The sequence below is a fragment of the Protopterus annectens genome, chromosome 6.part0 (genome assembly GCF_019279795.1).
Source record: "Protopterus annectens isolate FY-2018-M chromosome 6.part0, PAN1.0, whole genome shotgun sequence".
NCBI classification, from domain to species: domain Eukaryota; kingdom Metazoa; phylum Chordata; order Ceratodontiformes; family Protopteridae; genus Protopterus; species Protopterus annectens.
The window spans coordinates 1,802,004,723-1,802,023,980 of NC_056737.1; the positions used below are offsets into that span (position 1 = coordinate 1,802,004,723).

A 19,258-nucleotide genomic window follows, 5' to 3' on the forward strand; every position below is an offset into this window, starting at 1 on the left:
GGAGTGATTTGTGACAGATGGGTACCAGTAAGAGTGAAAGTGAAGGTCTACAAGAGGGTAGTGAGACCAGCTATGTTATATGGGTTGGAGACAGTGGCATTGACGAAAAGGCAGGAGTCAGAGCTGGATGTGGCAGAGTTAAAGATGTTAAGATTTGCACTGGGTGTGACTAGGATGGACAGGATTAGGAATCAGTATATTAGAGGGTCAGCTCAGGTTGGGCAGTTTGGAGACAAAGCAAGAGAGGCGAGATTGCATTGGTTTGGACATGTGCTGAGGAGGGATGCTGGGTATATTGGGAAAAGGATGCTAAGGACGGAGCTGCCAGGTAAGAGGAAAAGAGGAAGGCCTAAGATAAAGTTTATGGATGTGGTGAGAGAGGACATGCAGGTGGTTGGTGTGAAAGAGCATGATGCAGAGGACAGGAAGAAATGGAAACAGATGATCCGCTGTGGCAACCCTTAATGGAAACAGCTGAAGGAAGATGATGATGATCCATGCTGCAGTGCACACCACCGGGTAAGTGCATTTGTATATCAGCCTTTAATAACCTAGGCATAATTCTCACCAAGCAAAGCAACATAGTGTATTTGCTGGCTGATAAATTTAGCTCAGAATTCACCCCCAATCCCCCCTGCTTCCTTCCATGAAATACCTACTTGCATTTCCCTTTCCCAAACTATTAACAGGGAGCAGGTCCTGGCAATGCTTGCTAAGGCCAAAACACAGCCTCTGTGGGCCCAGACAATATCCCAGGATGCTTCCTCAGTGGCTGGAAATGTGACCTATCAGGACCACTTGAGTCACTTTTAGTTGTAAGCTCAAAACAGACTTTGTACCATGAGGATGGAGGACTGCAATGGTTATCCCACTTCCCAAGGTTGAACCATCAACCGACTCCAGAAATTATAGATCTATAAGTCTGACTAGTCTAATACACAGAGCCATGTACTGGAAATAATCAACAAAGACACAGGCAACCTTCCGATACTGGACCCAACCCAGTTTAAGTTTGTCAAGGGACAGTCGTGCTTACTAAACCTGATGGACTTCTATGAGAAGATCGCCAAGACAATGGATGAGGGGAAAACAATGCATACTGATACCTGGACCAGGCTACAGCATTTGATGCAATACCCCATGTGGGTATTGTTGACAAACTCACTTAACTGGAATAAACTCCTACATGACTCACTGGATTGCCAGATGGCTTACAGGACCCAGGAAGTCAGGACTGGGGATACTGCATCAACTAAGAGCTCAGTCACCAGAGGGGTACTTCGAGGCTCTGTGCTGGGACTGCTTCCATTTGGCATCAACTTCTCAGATGTAAAGGCTAACGTTAAGGGCATTTGACTGACCAAATTCGCAGATGACTGCAAATTGTGAGCTATTGTAGATTTCCCCATGACACAAACATCTAACAAGAGAGTCTAATACAGACAAATGACAGGTGCCAAAGTCACAGACTAAAGCTCAGTGCCAAGTAATGCATTATAGTGCCTTTTAATAATACCGACACCCAGGCTAATTACCCCATTAATATGATACCCCTAAGAGATGTCCCAGTAATCAGGGTTCTGGAACACATGTGGACAGTAATCTGGCCTTTGAAAAACATGTAGTAAGAAAATCATTCTATGTTATCCAACTTATAAATAAAGTCATGGCATCTAGGTCCAAGGAAGTCATAGTGCCATCTTATTTGGCCTTTGTCAGAACCATCATTGAGTATAATGCCCTCTTCAACATGTACCTGGCCAAACTTATGCAACAGTTGGAATATCCACAAAGGTTCCTTACAGGAAAGTTTAGGGTATAAACACATTGTCCTATATTGATCACCTTAAAGCCCTATCTCCATACTCTGTCTCCTCAGGTTAATGAGAGGCAATCTATGCCTGGCATACAAGACATCCTCAGATCCAGCTCTGACGGAGCTTTTGTACATCTGCAAAATTTGAGCTACTAGTTCCAAGGATTTAAATTTTGCTTGTGACATAAATAAGACACATTGATGAGACAGTTATGTTTTTTTCAGAGGATTCCCATGCTCTGGAATAGGCTCCACATCCACATTAAGCAGAGTCCAACCCTAACCCTATTTAAGCATAACCTTCACCAATTGATGGGAAATTGGAAACTCACCCCAGGTTTGACTCCCATTTCCTGATACACACAGGCAGTCAGTAATGCCCAAACTAACATATCCACCCCCCCCCCAACATACCCTCTTGAAACTTCCTAACTAACCTACTCCCTTCTAATAAATGTTCATGATGTATAGGAACACAGCTGGGTTGGATTGCAAGGCTAGGCTTATAAAGGTCCTGATAGTCATTAGCCTACTATTTAACTATGAGCCTATGAACCTAAATTATATAGTACTAAAAGTCTTTTAAAATACATACATGTTCTACTTTTTAATGAAATAGCTAAAAAAGGTGTTCTCTTAGACTGATACATGTGTGTGTGTGTGTGTGTGTGTGTGTGTGTGTGTGTGTGTGTGTGTGTGTGTGTGTGTGTGTGTGTGTATACATACAGAGGGAGAGAAACAGAGAGAAAGAGTATTTAAGGACATTCTAAAAGCAGTATATAATGGTAACCCAAATAGTAACTGTATTACTATTAATTGGGTGTAATTATAGTTTGCTTTCCAAAAACAGTAGATTTCTTTATCCAAAAAATAAATAGATGATATAATATACTAAATTTACAATGCTTAAAATTATCTACTTTCTATATACTGTTACTCACACTAGGATATTGAATAGCTTACAAACTAAACAATAAAAAAGTAACGTACCATTGGTCCTGCTGGGCCTTGGGGACCAATTTCACCATCTTTACCTGGGAGACCCTAAAAATGTATTAAATCAAGAATTAATTTATTATCTTTTTTATTTAATTCACATTATTTTCTGAATGTCATAGAAAGAAATACTTACTCTTGGGCCTGGGACACCTGGATTTCCCTGCTCACCAGGTTTTCCTTGATCCCCCTGGAAAAAAAGAGAATATTATACTGGTTTCTTTCGATGCACTATTGAAATAAAGCTACAACAGTATTTTGCATGATGAGTTTGTAGATTCAAGATGCTGTGACTATCATTTTGAATGAACCCCATTATAACATTTTTATTTTGTTTTTAAGACTTACATACCTAAACTGAGCTTACACTAGAGATTAATCAGTGCTGAAATATATCCTGATAAATAGACGTTTTAAGTAGTGCTTGAGTAAGGCAAGATAATTTTGATATTTAGGGAACATAACACTGAGTAATATGTGATTGTACCATATATGATTTTTCTGACTGCTTAAATATAATTAATATTTCATACAAGGCCTTTATTTTAAGAGCTCTTTGTATTTTGAAGAGCAGTTAGCAGTTTTAGGCTGCACGGTATGTAATCAAGAAATGGGACAGAATGGAGGCTGAAGCTTTTTAATATGGTATTTTAACAGTACTTTGAATGTAGCATTTTGACTTAAACTGTTGAATATTTATCACATATGTCTGCATACTTTTTAAATTAATTTTATATGCCTTTCCTAAGGGAGTATATTTTAAAAGTTCAAACCACGTTTTCTAAACTTTCTAGACCTTCTTCTTTTGGCTTTTCCTAGTTAGGGGTTGCCACAGCAGATCACCTGTCTGCTCATGATTGGCAGTGGAGTTTTATGGTGTCGAGTTGCCAGCCCAGCGCCCAACCTTCCACAGAAGGCACACACATGCACACACTCACACCTAGGGCCAATTTAGAGTGTCCAATCCACCTTTGGGATGTGGGAGGAAACCGGATCACCCGGAGAAAACCCACGTGACCACAGGGAGGACATGCAGACTCTGCAAAGAAGGCACCCCAGCCAAGGATCGAACCGGAGAACCTCTTGCTGTGAGGTGGCAACGCTAACCGCTGCATCACCGTGGCTGCCTTCTAAGCTTTCTAGACCAATTTAGAAAAAACAGATCCATGATCTGACTGCAGATATGGGCATATTAGTTATAAACCAAGATATCTCTAGGTATAATTAATCAGGATAAAAATGGTTTAGAATAGTACCTCTTTTGTTTATATATTACAGATCACATATGTCAAACTCATGACAGAATTGCTGGAAATTATTCTATAATATTAGTTATTTTCAACTACATTCATAAAGCATGTGCTGTATGAACTGTTTACCATCTGAAAGTTAGCACACCTTGTTACATAACTTAAGCATTTCCAAAGCTGAGATGCCCAGCATTATGTTTTTTTCCAAACCAAACACTGGTTGATGCACGTGTTTCATTTATATTGGTGTTTTGCAACATATTTAAGATGTGTTGGTATTTTCAGCACTTCACAGTATATAATCATTTCTGCCTTAACCATGCTCTTAAAAAGTTAGGAATTCTATTGTTTGTTGTCAGATAGTTAATTGCCACTCAGAGCGTTGAACCTTTTTATTGCTGGCACCCTGTCATGGCAAACAGAATGGGAGAAGATCCAGAAGTTGAGTGATGCATTTTTATAACTTTCTCCCTCTTCTCCAAGTTTTGCAGTATCAATATTGGTACAGACATATATAAACATATAAGGCATGTATAATCTGAGGGTATAGGGACACCACCACACATTGGGGGGAGGGGAGGTGCAGGTTAGTAGTCCCTGCCCCCCCCCCCCAAAAAAAATGTGTTTTTTGACCTTGGGAGTTTTGCTGCCTTGACTAATGACTTCCCAATGTTTTAGAATATCTGGATTCAAATAACAATATATATTGATTAAACAAAACACAGTATTCATAGTGGACCCCAAATGGTGTCTGTTTGCTGTACTATAAAATGAACTTTTTTAGTTTGAAGGAAATATTCTTTTCTCTGATTTCTTGGAATTTTGTCACTGTATGCATAAGTAGTGGTAAACAGGGTAATTATTTCATTGCTTCTGCCATACCCAACGTTTTGCTGCTTGTATGTCTCCATTTATATTCATAGAAGTCCTTTTTTTCTGATATATTGATGATGGCTGTCCTGTATCTCCTTACATGGCAGTACCATTAAAATCATTATTTCTGTCTTGATACAGCAGCATTATGCTTGCTCAAGACTGCTGTGAACTGCTTGCAGAGTTTCTCCTTTCTTCAGCTTGTGTAGCTGGCATGCATAGAAGACTTGGGGAACTTGCCTCATTGGACAGTTTGACTACTGTGATCACCCAAGTGCTTTCTGAGCTACCGTGTTTTGATATTACATAGTGGAAGTAGTGATGACTTATGCGGAAAGGGACAAGTTACAGTGCAGAAAATGTTTTAGAAAAAAAGGATAATTTGAAGAAACATAATTTTCTCAGTTCTAAATTGAAAAAATCTGTAAGACTTGCCACGTTTTTTAAGAAAAGTTCTAATACACATTGTTTTGGTATTTATCAGGCAGCATATTTTATGGATCAAAAAGTGGGTATCTGGTTTCAAAATAAGTAATAGCCAGATAATATTAGTACTGAATGTGAATTACTCTTCTGATACAAGGTCCCCATTTGTGCAACAGGAAGGAACATTACTGAAACTAAGTGAAGTGCATACACATCTGTGCTGTATGTTGTGCACAAACTTAAACAGTTCTGTCAACAATACAAAGGTGAAGTTATTTCACTTAGGAATGGGGCCCATTCCTGTCATGGTATTAGTAAACAAAAAGACCTGGAGAAATTAAACCAAATAAAATTACATTTAGAATTTTGTCTCCCACTCAGTGGTTTTCATAGGCAAGGCAGAAACTTAGTGCATATGTTCCTAAAGATTATAAATTAAAGTGATAAGCACTTCTTCAACATATCTGTAGTTTGAATTAAGAAGTCTGAAAAAATAGTTGCAGGCAAATACTAAGAGCTGCTAAACTGCTAAATAAATGAATGACAATAAGCAAATTACCTGTCATAAAGTCAGGAAAAATGGATCATTATGACTCAAGTTCACTGTATTTACAGTTTGGCATGGTATATCTTGAGTCCACTCTTAAATGATCCATGCTTCATAAGCGAGTCAGGAGAATTCTAGAAGTTATCTTTGGCATTATAACATGATTTTTTTTTCATTATGTGACATTAGTAGAATTTATGCAGCTCAGGGTTTACTTTGCACATTGATATACTGTTCACGGAAATAGTGCATATGTAATGAACATCTCCATAACTGAAATGCGACAAGTCTTAAATCTATATTGGTTGGTATTTTATTGTTTCAGTAATAAGTATGATTTCTTAACTACAAGAATTGTATCTTCTTCAGTTTTTCTCTTATTTTCAGCACAGCTCAGTAACTGATGGAGTGTTAAAAGCCAATATACAAAATGTGGACTCATTGTAAGATGAACAAAACATTGTTTAACGTCTGAGCTATCTTAGCTGTCTGTAACTACTCTACAAACATAGTAAAGAAAACTAACTTTTTTTCTTTGAATTTTAAATTGTTTAAAACCACAGTGAAAGTGTAAAGTCTGTGACAAAGTCTGCAGAAAAACATATTCTTATTATTTCACATTTTAAGATGATTTCTGAAATCTGAACATTCTAATTGGAAAGGTTTTCAGAGATTACCTCAATAATCCTAATATGCAAACATATCCTTGTCAAACAAGCAATGCATAGCCCTATTAAATATTAATTATTTTATCTCCAAATGATCAACCAGCTGTCTGGAGAAAAGTTTTGCTAAAATTATTAAATATATGTTAAAATTTAAAAACTGACAAACATCATTTCATTGACCCCGTAATGAGAAGGAAAAGAGATGCATTTATATCCATACATTGTACTGGAAAGTCATAAAGTAATCGTATAACTTTACTGCATGTCTTACAGTAAGCACCAAAAGACAGTAAGAAACTACTGACCAAACTGCAGAAGTGTGTGAATCAAATACTCCACAATGAAACCACTGGTATGTTGATGCTGTAGAAAATGCTGGTAGTCCACAAAGTAAAGCAAAAAAGTTTATTGTAAGATAATTGAAAGCTGGTAAGCGCTTTCCTCCTCAAGAAAAGAACTTCATCAGACAAATTAAAATCAAACACAGAACACATTTTAAAGACTCCCTTTGTGCTTCGCATGATAGTAGCCACTCCGCCTAAGTAACAAAAATTTAAAAGGGCAATACAAACTCTGGTGTCAGTGACAAAATGTTAAATAAATACATGTTAATAGATATAAAAAATATATAGAACATATATAAAAAAAGATCATCCACTTCAAATATTTTAAAAGAGCAATGAATAAATATAGAAAATAGATATATAAATAAATAATCGTCTGTTTAAAGCTCCCAATTTTAAAAGGGAATTAATGGAGAGGGATTCATTTAAACCTGGCCAGTTGTTTGCATTTAATAACAACTGCCAGTATAATTCTTTCTTTTCTAGTAAGGCAGACCATGCACCTCCCCTGATATCCATCGTGACACCATCAATAACAAAAAAATTAAAAGTGTGGTCATTGTTCTCTGAGGTATGTTTATACAAAGCATTTGTCTCTTTGCCTGTTCTTATTTCATACAAATGTTCATATATTCTATTTTTAAATTTTCTATCAGTTTTTCCAATGTAAAAACAATCATATAGGTTACAGAGGGCACAATAAATAATGCCTTCAAAGTTACAGTTATACTTATTTTTGATATGAATCTTAGTGTTGTTGATCATAAATACTGTTCCTTCCTTTATAAAGGGACAGTATTGACACATACCACACTTCAACATACGTCCATTCGAAAAGTAATTCACAGCATGTTCTTTCTCGAAATTTTTTTTTAAATTTCTACCTTTTCTAAAAATAAAAGTAGGTTGTTCATCAATATGTGTTCTGATACTTTGGTCATGTATTAGAATTGACCAATTTTTACTGAAAATATGTGTAATATCAGGACTATCAATCGTGTATGTTGAAATGAATGAAGTATTATAATCTTTTCCTGTAAAAACAGAGTTTAGGGGCGCAACATTCACTGTGTGTGTTACATCCAATGAAACCTCAGATAAAAGAGGTATATAAAAATTTCTTTCTCTCTTATTTACTACCTCTAAGAGGACATCGTTAACAAGTCTCAACAGGTAGCCCCTCTTTAAAAACATATCTTTTAAGGTATCACATTCATCTAAAAAATCTTTTGAAAGTGATACCATACATGCAGCCCGTACAAACGGTCCCTTAATAATAGCTTTTTTCTGTTTATGAGGGCGGATGCTACTATAATGAAGTAGTGAATTTGAATATGTCTCCTTTCGATATATTTTAGATATAAACCTACTATTCTGATAATCCTTAATTAATTTAATATCAAGGAAGGCAACCTTTTTATTTTATGGGATGGTCCCTATGCCCTTATAAGTGATATTATTAGATATTTAGATTCCACCACTTCATTTTTAAGATTTACATATTCATTTAACTTACATGAGATAGCCTTCCTTGATATTAAATTGGCCAGTTTTAAATGAATCCCTCTCCATTAATTCCCTTTTAAAACTGAGAGCTTTAAACATATGATTATTTATTTATATATTTATTTATATATGTATTCATTGCTCTTTTAAAAAATTGTGAAGTGGATGATCTTTTTTTACATATTTTCTATACATTTTTTTTTATATTTATTAACATGTATTTATTTAACATTTTGTGATTGACATCACAGTTTGATTTGCCCTTTTAAATTTTGCCTGTGGAATTCACTTAATCAGACAGTGCTTTGGGGAGCTGTGAAACTGGGCTAGCTTTATCAACAGTCTACAGGACTGCATGCCTCATAACTACCTGTGAAATGCAAAACTTTTTATATGGATCATATAACCTTTGCAAATTGTATATGTTTTCCTTTTGTGTCATTTATCTAACTGACCTATATGAAAATGTCTAAAACATCAACCATTCTCAGTAAGACCAAAAGAGTTATATTATGTTCAGATATACTTCATACTTCATACGTTTAACTCTTCTTCTATCTCCAACTGTCATTATATCTATCTATTTACTATCCACAGGCAACAATCACAGTAACTCACTCTGCCAACATTTCCCTTCTTTGCAGCTATGCCTGCCTGCATTATCAGTGTCATTCTTTAGTATACACCTTTCATGCTTACTCACTTGCCTGGTCTCCTCTATCTTTCTGGACCTCTCAAAATCATTTGACATGGTCTCACACTCCAGACTGTTGAACACAATATCAGAATTTATAATCAGCCACTCCACACTCAGCTGGTTCCAGAGCTATCTCACTGGAATGCAGAAAGCAGTCAAATAGGGTAACTCCCTCTCCCCACTGTTATCAGTCACCTTAGGGATCCCATAAGGATCCATTATTGGCCCTCTTCTCTTCACATTATTCACTAATAGCCTACATACTACCATTAATCAGGCCATGTTAATACAATACGCTGAGGACTCTACCTTAATTTGTGCAACCCCAACACTCCACCATCTTCAGGAAATAACACAGCAAGCCTTTTCTAAAGTAAAAACCTGGCTAACCAATACCCAGTTAATACTCAGTCCCAACAAAACAAAACTCATCCTGTTTCACCATACAAGATCCCCAGACCCCTCTTAGCTATTCAAAATCACCTCAGCAAACAATACTATAATTATCCCAGTCTCCCATACCAAACTCCTGGAAGTAGTAATAGAACAAAACATGAACTTTGATCTCCACATAAAGCAAACAATCAAAAAAGTATACAAAAAAATGGGTAGCCTGTACAGGAACAAACTTTTCCTCCCAGACAAATCCAACATCTCCATTGCCAGGACCCACCTTCTCTCTACACTCTTAATTGCATCTACTCTCCTTACTAACCTCAAAAAAAACTTACATAAACAAACTAGATAGCTGTTATAATAAAATAGCAAAGTTCGCTACAGATGCCAACTACAGATCCCATCACTGTCACGCTCTCAAAGAACTCTCATGGCTAGAATTTCCCAACCTTCTAATATTTAGCAATCTCTCCATGGCTCATCAATACTCAACCAACCTAAAAAACTACCTGCTCAAAAAGGCCTACTTACTCATGTAACAAAATCCTAGTAATCATCACTAAAAGTAGCAATAATGTTGATGACTTGTGTGAAGACTGGGTACAGATGAGTAAAGGCTGCCAGCCTAGTCAAATAGAATTTGATACATAATTCTGGCATTTGTAAATATAAATGTAAAATACAGGCTTGTGTGTTACATGTAAAGAAATGCTGTTTCAACAATGTGGCAACATTGCCATCTGCTGTAAGGAAAACTAAGTCAAGCATTTCTTATTGGTCCTTTGAAATTAAAATTACTTTATGTCTATTCCTTTGAAGTTAGAATTTGGAGTTGATGAGTCTGAAGTAAGCATCCTTCCTAATGTTTTAAGGTTAAAGTTAATGACCAGAATTTACATGGGGAATGTCCTTTATTATGTAAATGCAGTTTCTGTATGACCTGGGAACCAGGAAGGTGTAAAAGATGATGTAATGTTTAGCAGAACTGCAGTTTCAATTTAAACAGTGAGAACCAGAGATTATTGAGCATTTTTGTCTTGATATCCAACCTACCGCACTGCCTGTTGTCTTAAGTAAGTTATCTTAGAAGTGTGTTTTCTTGTAGAAATAGCTAGGACAATAACGATTAGACTAAGTGTTTTTCTGTTATGTCAGAACTGTACTACTGAATTATTTTAAGTTTCTGTGTGATCTCTGAACTCTTGAATAGCACTGTGGTGTAGTAGTATTGTCTTGCATTTTTTAGTATTTATTATTAAATATTTTTAAACCCTTTTCAACTGTGGCTGCTTTGTGTAGAGATAAGTTAAGCTCTAGAGTTTATTGTACAAGGCTACTCTAATAAGCCTTGACTGATTAGTCACACTTACCATTGGATAATAATATTGCACAGTAATAATCAAACACCCTTTTAAGGGCCTTTGGGTAGCTGATAATTATTAGCTGGTGGTAGCAGTAATTACTACCGTATAGTTTGGGTAAAGGGGCACAGTTGGAGAATCTGTGTCAGCCTTTCCCAGGAGTGCCTGTGAAGTTGTAAAAATACTTATCTCAAAGTGTGTGTGTGTGTGTGTGTGTGTGTGTGTGTGTGTGTGTGTGTGTGTGTGTGTGTGTGTGTGTGTGTGTGTGTGTGTGTGTGTGTGTGTGTGTGTGTGTGTGTGTGTGTGTGTGTGTGTGTGTGTGTGTGTGTGTGTGTCTGTGTGTGTGTGTGTGTGTCAGCTACTTGGGCAGGGACACGAAGCACTGGTTGGAGAGAGAGGATACTGGAGTTTAGCTTGCCAGCTAGGCTGAAATCTGGACCCTATAGCTGTGCCAGTGGGGATTCTTATTGGGGACCTGGGGTGCAAGGGAGCAACCAGCCCCAGAATGACTGTGATCTCTGTGTGCACTTAAGGGAAATTGTACTTTAATGTGTATATTTGTTATCCTTTCCTCTCATATGAGATGCCCTCTCTGGTGTTAGTGATGAGGACTGAGGCTCCTTGATTGTTGGGCCAGGGTACGGGTGTCACAACTTGCTATACTCAAACAGTATCGCCAAAATCTGGAACTCCCTACCCATCGACATTAGATCCACCTACAGTACCACCAAGTTTAAGAAATTACTAAAACATCACCTAACACGTAACTGTCTCTGCTCATGTACTAAACCTGGATAACTTTCCCTCCATCAAATATAACCTATAACTACACTTGTATCCATTCTACAACTCCTGTAAGCTCCTTCTCCCTTACATATATCCCCTTGTCTTCCTTGCAGTTGTAAACTGTATTCTGTCAGATGACATACTAAATGTACTGTAGAAGCTTAAGAAAATCTAATACATGCTGTACTGTATTTGTACTTTATGTGTTAATCTCGTGTATATATTTTTGTTGATTAGTCTCCAATGTATATAAATTGCTTTACTGATCTCTGCCAGACTGTAAGTAAATACATATAAGCTGTATAGTAAACTTTTTCTTTGTTGTACTAGGCATGTATAAGTAAAAATGTACTTTGCTGGAGCTTTTCTCCTCAGGCCTCTACTTAAAATGGACAGTTGTTGTCCAGTAGGACCATCCCGGTAAACAAATGTTAAATAAAAATAAATAATACTTCAGTGCTTGACTTCTATTTGTTTTGCATGTTTTGTCCCTTGTTGTTGGCATTCTCTTAATTTATTTATTTATTTATTTAAATTATTTAACATTTGTTTTCCAGAAAGTCCCAGTGGGACATACTTTCATACATACTTTAATTTTCATTAACTTAAATGTTACTGAAAAATTAAATTATTGTCATCTATATATACATATAGCTTACTCACTTTAAATTCTGTACATAGGGAAGCCACAATAAAGAAAGTTTCTAAAAATTATGATGGAAACCAGACATGCTGTAGGATAACATTAAGCACAAATGAAGTGTAAGGCATCTGTCATGGAAAAAATGCAGAGCTTACAGAAAGTTAACTTTTCTTTCCAGATATCATGAGTTAGTGGACACATCTGCTACTGGTCTTCAAAGAAATCTTAATAACATCAGTGGTAATATATACTGGAAACATACTACAAAGGAATCACTTAACAGTCTGGTACTTATTTTCAAAATTCTGTTCTTATACTAGTTGTGAAAATTCTCAGTGAATGCATTGATTAAACTATTAATATCTTCTTATTTTAATGTTTGTTGCATTCAAGATGCATTATACAATAGCAACGTAGACCCATTCTTTAGGTTCATAAGTTGCAAGGTGTTTTATATAAATTGTTAGAAGATTAACTATCATACATACACTGCCACCCTTTGGACCAGGCAAACCTAATGTACCAGTAGGGCCTCTTGTTCCGATTGGTCCTGCTGGGCCTGGACGTCCATCTTCACCTGTAGGACCCTAGGAGAGTGAAAAAAACATTGTTAGGACATTTTTATTCAGTTTTTTTTTCTCAAAAGTACAATAAACATAGTAGTAACGCATCAATAAAGGCAAAAAAATATACAAGAATCTTAATTTCAATAATACATCTATTGAAAAACAGATAGACAATGTACATTTGCTTGATTGAAATCTTGATAAAATGACATTTTGAACTATGATTTCGACAAATTCTTTAGTTTTTACCAGCTGACGGTAGACACATGCTTAACATAAAATTGATTATGTCAGAATTATATGCTTGAAATCAAGATTTTGTATCCTTGTTTGATTAGCACTTTTCATAACAGAAGTCAGTGAGTAAAAGAAATACTGTGGAAATATTAATAGTTCTGTCACTGTATAGAAGGAATACTGTAACATATGTGCATGCTGATTTAATTCCAAAAATGAAAAGTTGCCGGCTTTGTGTTTCCCTCTTCTGAATAAAGGCCTTCTCATGACATGCATAAGGCATTTGCGATGGACAGTCCAGTTTCTACACTGAGAATTTCTTAGTACAGTACTGTGGGATATCTCTGCCATAACATGCATAGTTCAACTGTTTCTTACTGAAATTGGTACACCTTGTTTGGTGTAGCATAGACTAGATCCAGGCCTGCTGAATCTAGCTTTGTTTGTATGCTTGTTGTTTGTTTGCTTGTTATGTCCCTGAAATGCTAATACCACCTAAAACGCCGCTTTTCAGCACTTCTGTGGATCCCTAGTGATATCTGCACTGCTTACTGTACTTATTTCCTTGTTTCACTTAAAAGAAAGTTACTGTTTGTCATTTTTGCATTTAAGTTACCTGTAACACATTGCATTTAAGTTACCTGGCACTTGCTCACTAAAGCAATTATATAAGTCAGCACTAAAAAATTAAAAGCACTACACCCTGACAAACTACCCTTGAGTACCTTGTTCCGCATTGGCCCTTTTTTTTCAATTGTAAAGGAATTCCCAATACTATTCTAGCATGTCCAAAGGTCAGTTGTCAATCTCCTCTCCGGTCCAGCTGGTGAATCTGAGAATCTTGAGGCAATGTTACAACTGCCTCATGTACACAGACAACCCTCTCCTCATCCCAACAAATTCCAACACATGTGAGAGATGCATCCATATAGCCAAACTGGAGGCTAAGCTCTCTCAACTCAGTACTGGCGTAACTAGTCAGGAGGAGAAGGAAACCACACACATTACAATTCCAGTCTCACATAGACCTACCACGACAGCAAACCAAACACATAAACACACAAAAACATACTCGGAAGCTCTAAATAAAAATCTGCCTAAGCAGCAGAGACCTCCAAAGCAGACACCCAAGCAACCGCTACCCCAAAACAAAACACGTGCAACACATAGCTCACAAAGCCAGTGTGCTGAACAGTCACAGCCCTTAAGGCTAAACAACACACCTGATACACTTGTAATAGGTGACTCTAACGTCAGGCACAATGACATCCCGCTCACCAGGCTGAACAAGGAGAAGGTCACGGTGAGCTGCCTTTCGGGCGCTAGGATCCGCCACATAACACAAGCACTCAGGTCACTCCAAGGCAAGTACAAATATGACTCAGTCATTGTCCATGCTGGTGTGAATGACCTGAGATGTACCTCCCTGGACTACATGAAAAGAGACATAGAGGAGCTCTCTGAGCATGTGGCCTAGGCCAGTATGACCCTGACCTTGAGTAGCATCTTACCCTCACCAAGAATGATGCCACAATATGAAGACAAGATGATCAATTTCAACAATTGGCTTAAGTATTGGTGTCATTCAAAGGGGATCCAATGCCTGTAAGGCTGGGATGACATGCTCAACAAGCCCTGGGCTTTCGGATATTGGCAAAGGCTCTTGCTACCCCCATAGCACCTTTTTAGGCAAGGCTCAAAAGACAAACCCACCTCCATAGGTATCATAAGGGATAAGAAACTAAGAGTAATGCTACTCAACTCCAGAAGTCTAAACTCAAGATGCACGCACTCAAAACTCTCCTTAGCATGGAGAACATTGATATCTGTGCAGTAACAGAAACCTGGTTCAAGACTCCAGAGAGCACCCCAGCACTACCAGGTTATACCTCATACCATGCTTTTCAGCCCCAAAACTTGGACCGAACCACAAAAGGAGGGGGAGTATCAATATTCGTCAAAGATCCCCACATCTCCAGGTTGGTGGCACAGCATGAAGCATCAGAGACTATCCATGTGCAACTAACAGTGGGTAAAACTGCCTTCCAGTTTATAGCCTGCTACATACCACCCTCCCAAACCCAGGAACCCCACTCGGCTTTCCTGAGAACACTGGAAAATATGAAGGTCTCTCCAAACACCATTATATTGGGCGACTTCAACTACCCAAACATAGACTGGGAGCATTACTCTAGCTCCAACACCCTAGTCCAAAGGTTCCTAGAATTTATAAACTCAAATACTATGGAACAACTTGTTACCACTCCCACAAGAGGGGAAAACATACTGGACCTGATCATCACCAACATGGGGACTCTATGCTCCAGACCAGAAGTGTATCCCTCACTGGTAAGATCAGACCATAAACTAATCTCACTGGATATTTACATCCCGACCCCACCTCCTGCCCAGAAAACCACAGTGAAAAACTTCTCTAAAGCAAATTTCACACTCCTCAAAACCGAGGTGGAATCCTTCAAAGCCCCTGGGCCTGTGGAAAATACGGCCCAGACCGCAGAATCCTTTATAAATGCATTCTATGAACACCTTCAGGAATGCATGGAACATGCAATCCCAAATAAAACCAAGACCCAATCCTCCAAAGGCAGGCGTCCTGTCTGGTGGACCCCAGTCATAAACAAACTATACAATAGAAGGAGGAAGCTACTAAATGATAGAGCAAAATCCCAAAAATGGAAGGCATCTCTGATCAGTATTAGCAAAAAACTACGGGCACTCATAAAATCGTCTAAGGCCAGCTTCGAGAGAAAAATTGCACAGGACACTAAGGATAATAACAAGGCTTTCTTTAGTTATGTTAGGAACCTGGGTGGGAATTCCCAGATATGCTCAGAATTAGTCCAAAATGACAAAAAATACACCGAACCCACAGACATTGCCAACATCCTAGCTGATAGGTTCAGTGCAAACTCCCCCACCCCTCCCCACCAACAGGACAAATATCTATCCCAGCAGAGTGCTGCCCCCCTGACATCTCAGATGTTCAGGTAAGAGCCGCCCTCTCCAAAGCAAAAAACACAGCATCAATGGGACCAGACGGTGTCCCGGGCTGCATCCTACATGAACTCCAAGAAGAGCTAAACCCAAACATAAAACTACTGTTCAATCTCAGCCTTACTACAGGATATGTACCCAAAGAGTGGCATACAGCAACAGTGGTCCCTCTCCACAAAGGTGGTGCCTCAACGGATCCTGGAAACTATCACCCCATAAGCCTGACTAGCTTGGTCTGCAAAGCTATGGAAAGGATCATCATGGACCTCATAAATAAAGATATTGGGGACCTACAGACACTGGATCCTACCCAGTTCGGCTTTGTTAAGGGCAGATCCTGCTTCTTAAACCTGGTTGATTTCTTTGAAACAGTCACCAGGGCCATTGATGAGGGGAAGGTGGTCCACACAGCCTACCTGGACCTCGCAAAAGCCTTCGATACAATACCCCACTTGGGCATTATAGATAAGCTCACCAGCTTAAATATAAACCCCTATGTCACTAGATGGGTTGCAAACTGGCTCAAGGACAGAACCCACATGGTTAGAATTGCTGGAGACATGTCAGACTCCAAACCAGTTACAAGTGGCGTCACACAAGGCTCAGTCCTGGGACCTCTCTTGTTCGGTATATATTTCTCGGAGGTACAGGCCAACACGGAAGGACTGTGGCTGACCAAGTTCGCAGATGACTGCAAACTGGGCACCATAATCGACTCTCCAGCCGACACAAGCATCCTCCCAAAGGGCCTCATAGAAACAGACAACTGGTGCCAGAGCCATGGCCTCAAGCTAAACGCCAAAAAGTGTATAGTCATCCCCTTTGGCAAAAACAAAGTGCCCACAAATTACCACATAAGTGGTAATCCATTAAGTACAGAAGAAGTAATTAGGGACCTGGGGACCCAAGTTGATAGCAGTCTCTCATTTGACAACCACATGGCCAAAGTGGTTAGAAAAACATTTTATATAGCCCACCTAATCATGAAGGGATTCACATCTAGATCAGGGAGGTCACCGTGCCTCTTTACTCATCCCTCATCAGGCCCATAATTGAGTACAATGCCCCTTTTGGGATGTACCTTACCAGACACCTGCAGCAACTGGAAAGACCCCAAAAGTACCTCACCAAGAGGATCAAAGGGCTCAAACAGATGTCATATGCTGCCCGGTTAAAGAAACTCCAGCTCTACTCAGTGGCATACCACCTGTTCAGGGGCGATCTGTGCCTGACGTATAAAGCCATGTCCAACCCGGAATTAATGGACATGCTGCACCTCAGAAAATCCAAATCCCATCGAGCTACGCACTCGAGAGACTTGAACCTCAGCACTGAAATAAATAGGACATGCTGGAGGGACAGATTCATAACCCAGAGGCTCCCTTCACTCTGGAATAAAATCCCAGTCCAGGTTAGGCAGAGTCCCTCATTGACTATCTTCAAGAGGAATCTTGATGAGTGGATGGGAGATCGTAGGTTTAACCCGGGTATCACTTCTGTGTCACTGTTAGACAGAGGCACAGTATACTAACCTCGAAAAAGGGCATAGCAAAATTAATTTAAAATGGGTGGCGAAAGCCAAACACATTCTGGCTAGGCTTATAAATGCCCTAGGGCAGATAGCCTAGTATGAACCTATGAACCTATGAGAATTCATAACTGTATATGAAGACCTAGTCATAATTCATGCAGAAGAAGGGGTAGTATAACTGTTCACTAATAAGTAGCGCTATCAGAAAGAACAGATCCCAGTTTGTTAATAAAAAGTGATTGAATGTCAGTGTGTTTGAAAGCAGCATCATTAATTGCTTCTAAAATGCTGTTTCAGAGAGTTATGAGATAAAATTTGTAGTTTCTCTGCATCAGGTTTAGAAGTACCTACTTTGAGGATGCAAGGGCAGATCTGTTTGCTTGTGTGCATGTGTGTCTGTATGTGTGTGTGTATGTGTGTGTGTGTGTGTGTGTGTGTGTGTGTGTGTGTGTGTGTGTGTGTGTGTGTGTGTGTGTGTGTGTTTGTGCGTGTGTGTGTGTGTGTGTGTGTGTGTGTGTGTGTGTGTGTGTGTGTGTGTGTGTGTTTCAGATCTTTCCTCTTACATGACATGTATATGTGTAGTTTGTGTGTGTGTGTGTGTGTGTGCATGTGCGTGTGCGTGTGCGTGTGTGTGTGTGTGTGTAAGGGTATGGGTGGTGAGATTGTATTTATAGGAATTTACAGGCCTGAGTTTGGCAGTCAGGTAAATAATAGCATGATTTCAGTAATGCATTGGTCAGTATAAAAAAGAGCTTCTAAAACTTGTGAGATTAAATTTGGTCTTTTTTTATAATAGCACGCTAGACTATTTTATGTGAAGTTTATTGTTTTCATTTACTAGCTATCCATGTGTGGTGTGAACATGACAGGGTGCATTATTACAAAACATATCCTGAATCAGTTGGCTAATTTTCTCTTTTTTTGCACTTTTAGTTATTATTACCACACAAATTATTATTATTTGGCAATAAACACATTTCTTCCCAGTGACTGTAGGATTGCTTTTGCATTTCATGTTTTCTTACCTATAAACAGTTTGGTCTATTCTTAACCAACACTAGTAGGGTGTGATATCATGATATGCACTACAACTTCAGAGTAACAAGAGTTTATGTTATTTTTTTATTTCAAAATTGTTAGCATCAGAATACTGTGATAACTAAACATCAACGTGAAAGACTATATGGCCATTCCTGTTGTCTGATCATTTAGATAGGCTTGGGTCACATACTTTGGTTTTAGTGAGAGCAAGACTTGACAGAACTGTGGCAAAATTATTTAATGCTCTGTACAGCACACTGATTTGTCACACCCATATGAATGTCTAGAAAAAGTTTGAAATCTTACCAGTTGTCAATGAAGTGATCAAATTTGTGATCAGTTATAGACAGCTTGTTCATAGGTTGGTACTAGGCTATCGGCCCTAGGGCCTATACAAGCCTAACCATAACAATTCACTGGCTATTTCTTCCCACAGTATTTACTTCCCTGGACCCCTACAAAATAAGAAGGCCTGCCAAGGCTTGAACCAAGGGCCCTGTAAACTTTGATGAAAGCAATGTACCATTAAACCACCTGAGCCTTATTATTATATGTTATA

General features: G+C 38.5%; 1 protein-coding gene across 1 annotated transcript in view; it reads right to left on the reverse strand.

The window, feature by feature from the left end:
• Positions 1–19,258, reverse strand: part of COL5A2 (collagen type V alpha 2 chain) — a 738,909-nt gene that overhangs the window by 240,417 nt on the left and 479,234 nt on the right. The window contains exons 27-29 of the mRNA XM_044075160.1: positions 12,798–12,896; positions 2,949–3,002; positions 2,807–2,860 (exon numbers count right to left, since the gene is read on the reverse strand). Coding sequence (XP_043931095.1) covers positions 2,807–2,860; positions 2,949–3,002; positions 12,798–12,896 — 207 coding nt within the window. The remainder of the gene's footprint in view (positions 1–2,806; positions 2,861–2,948; positions 3,003–12,797; positions 12,897–19,258) is intronic.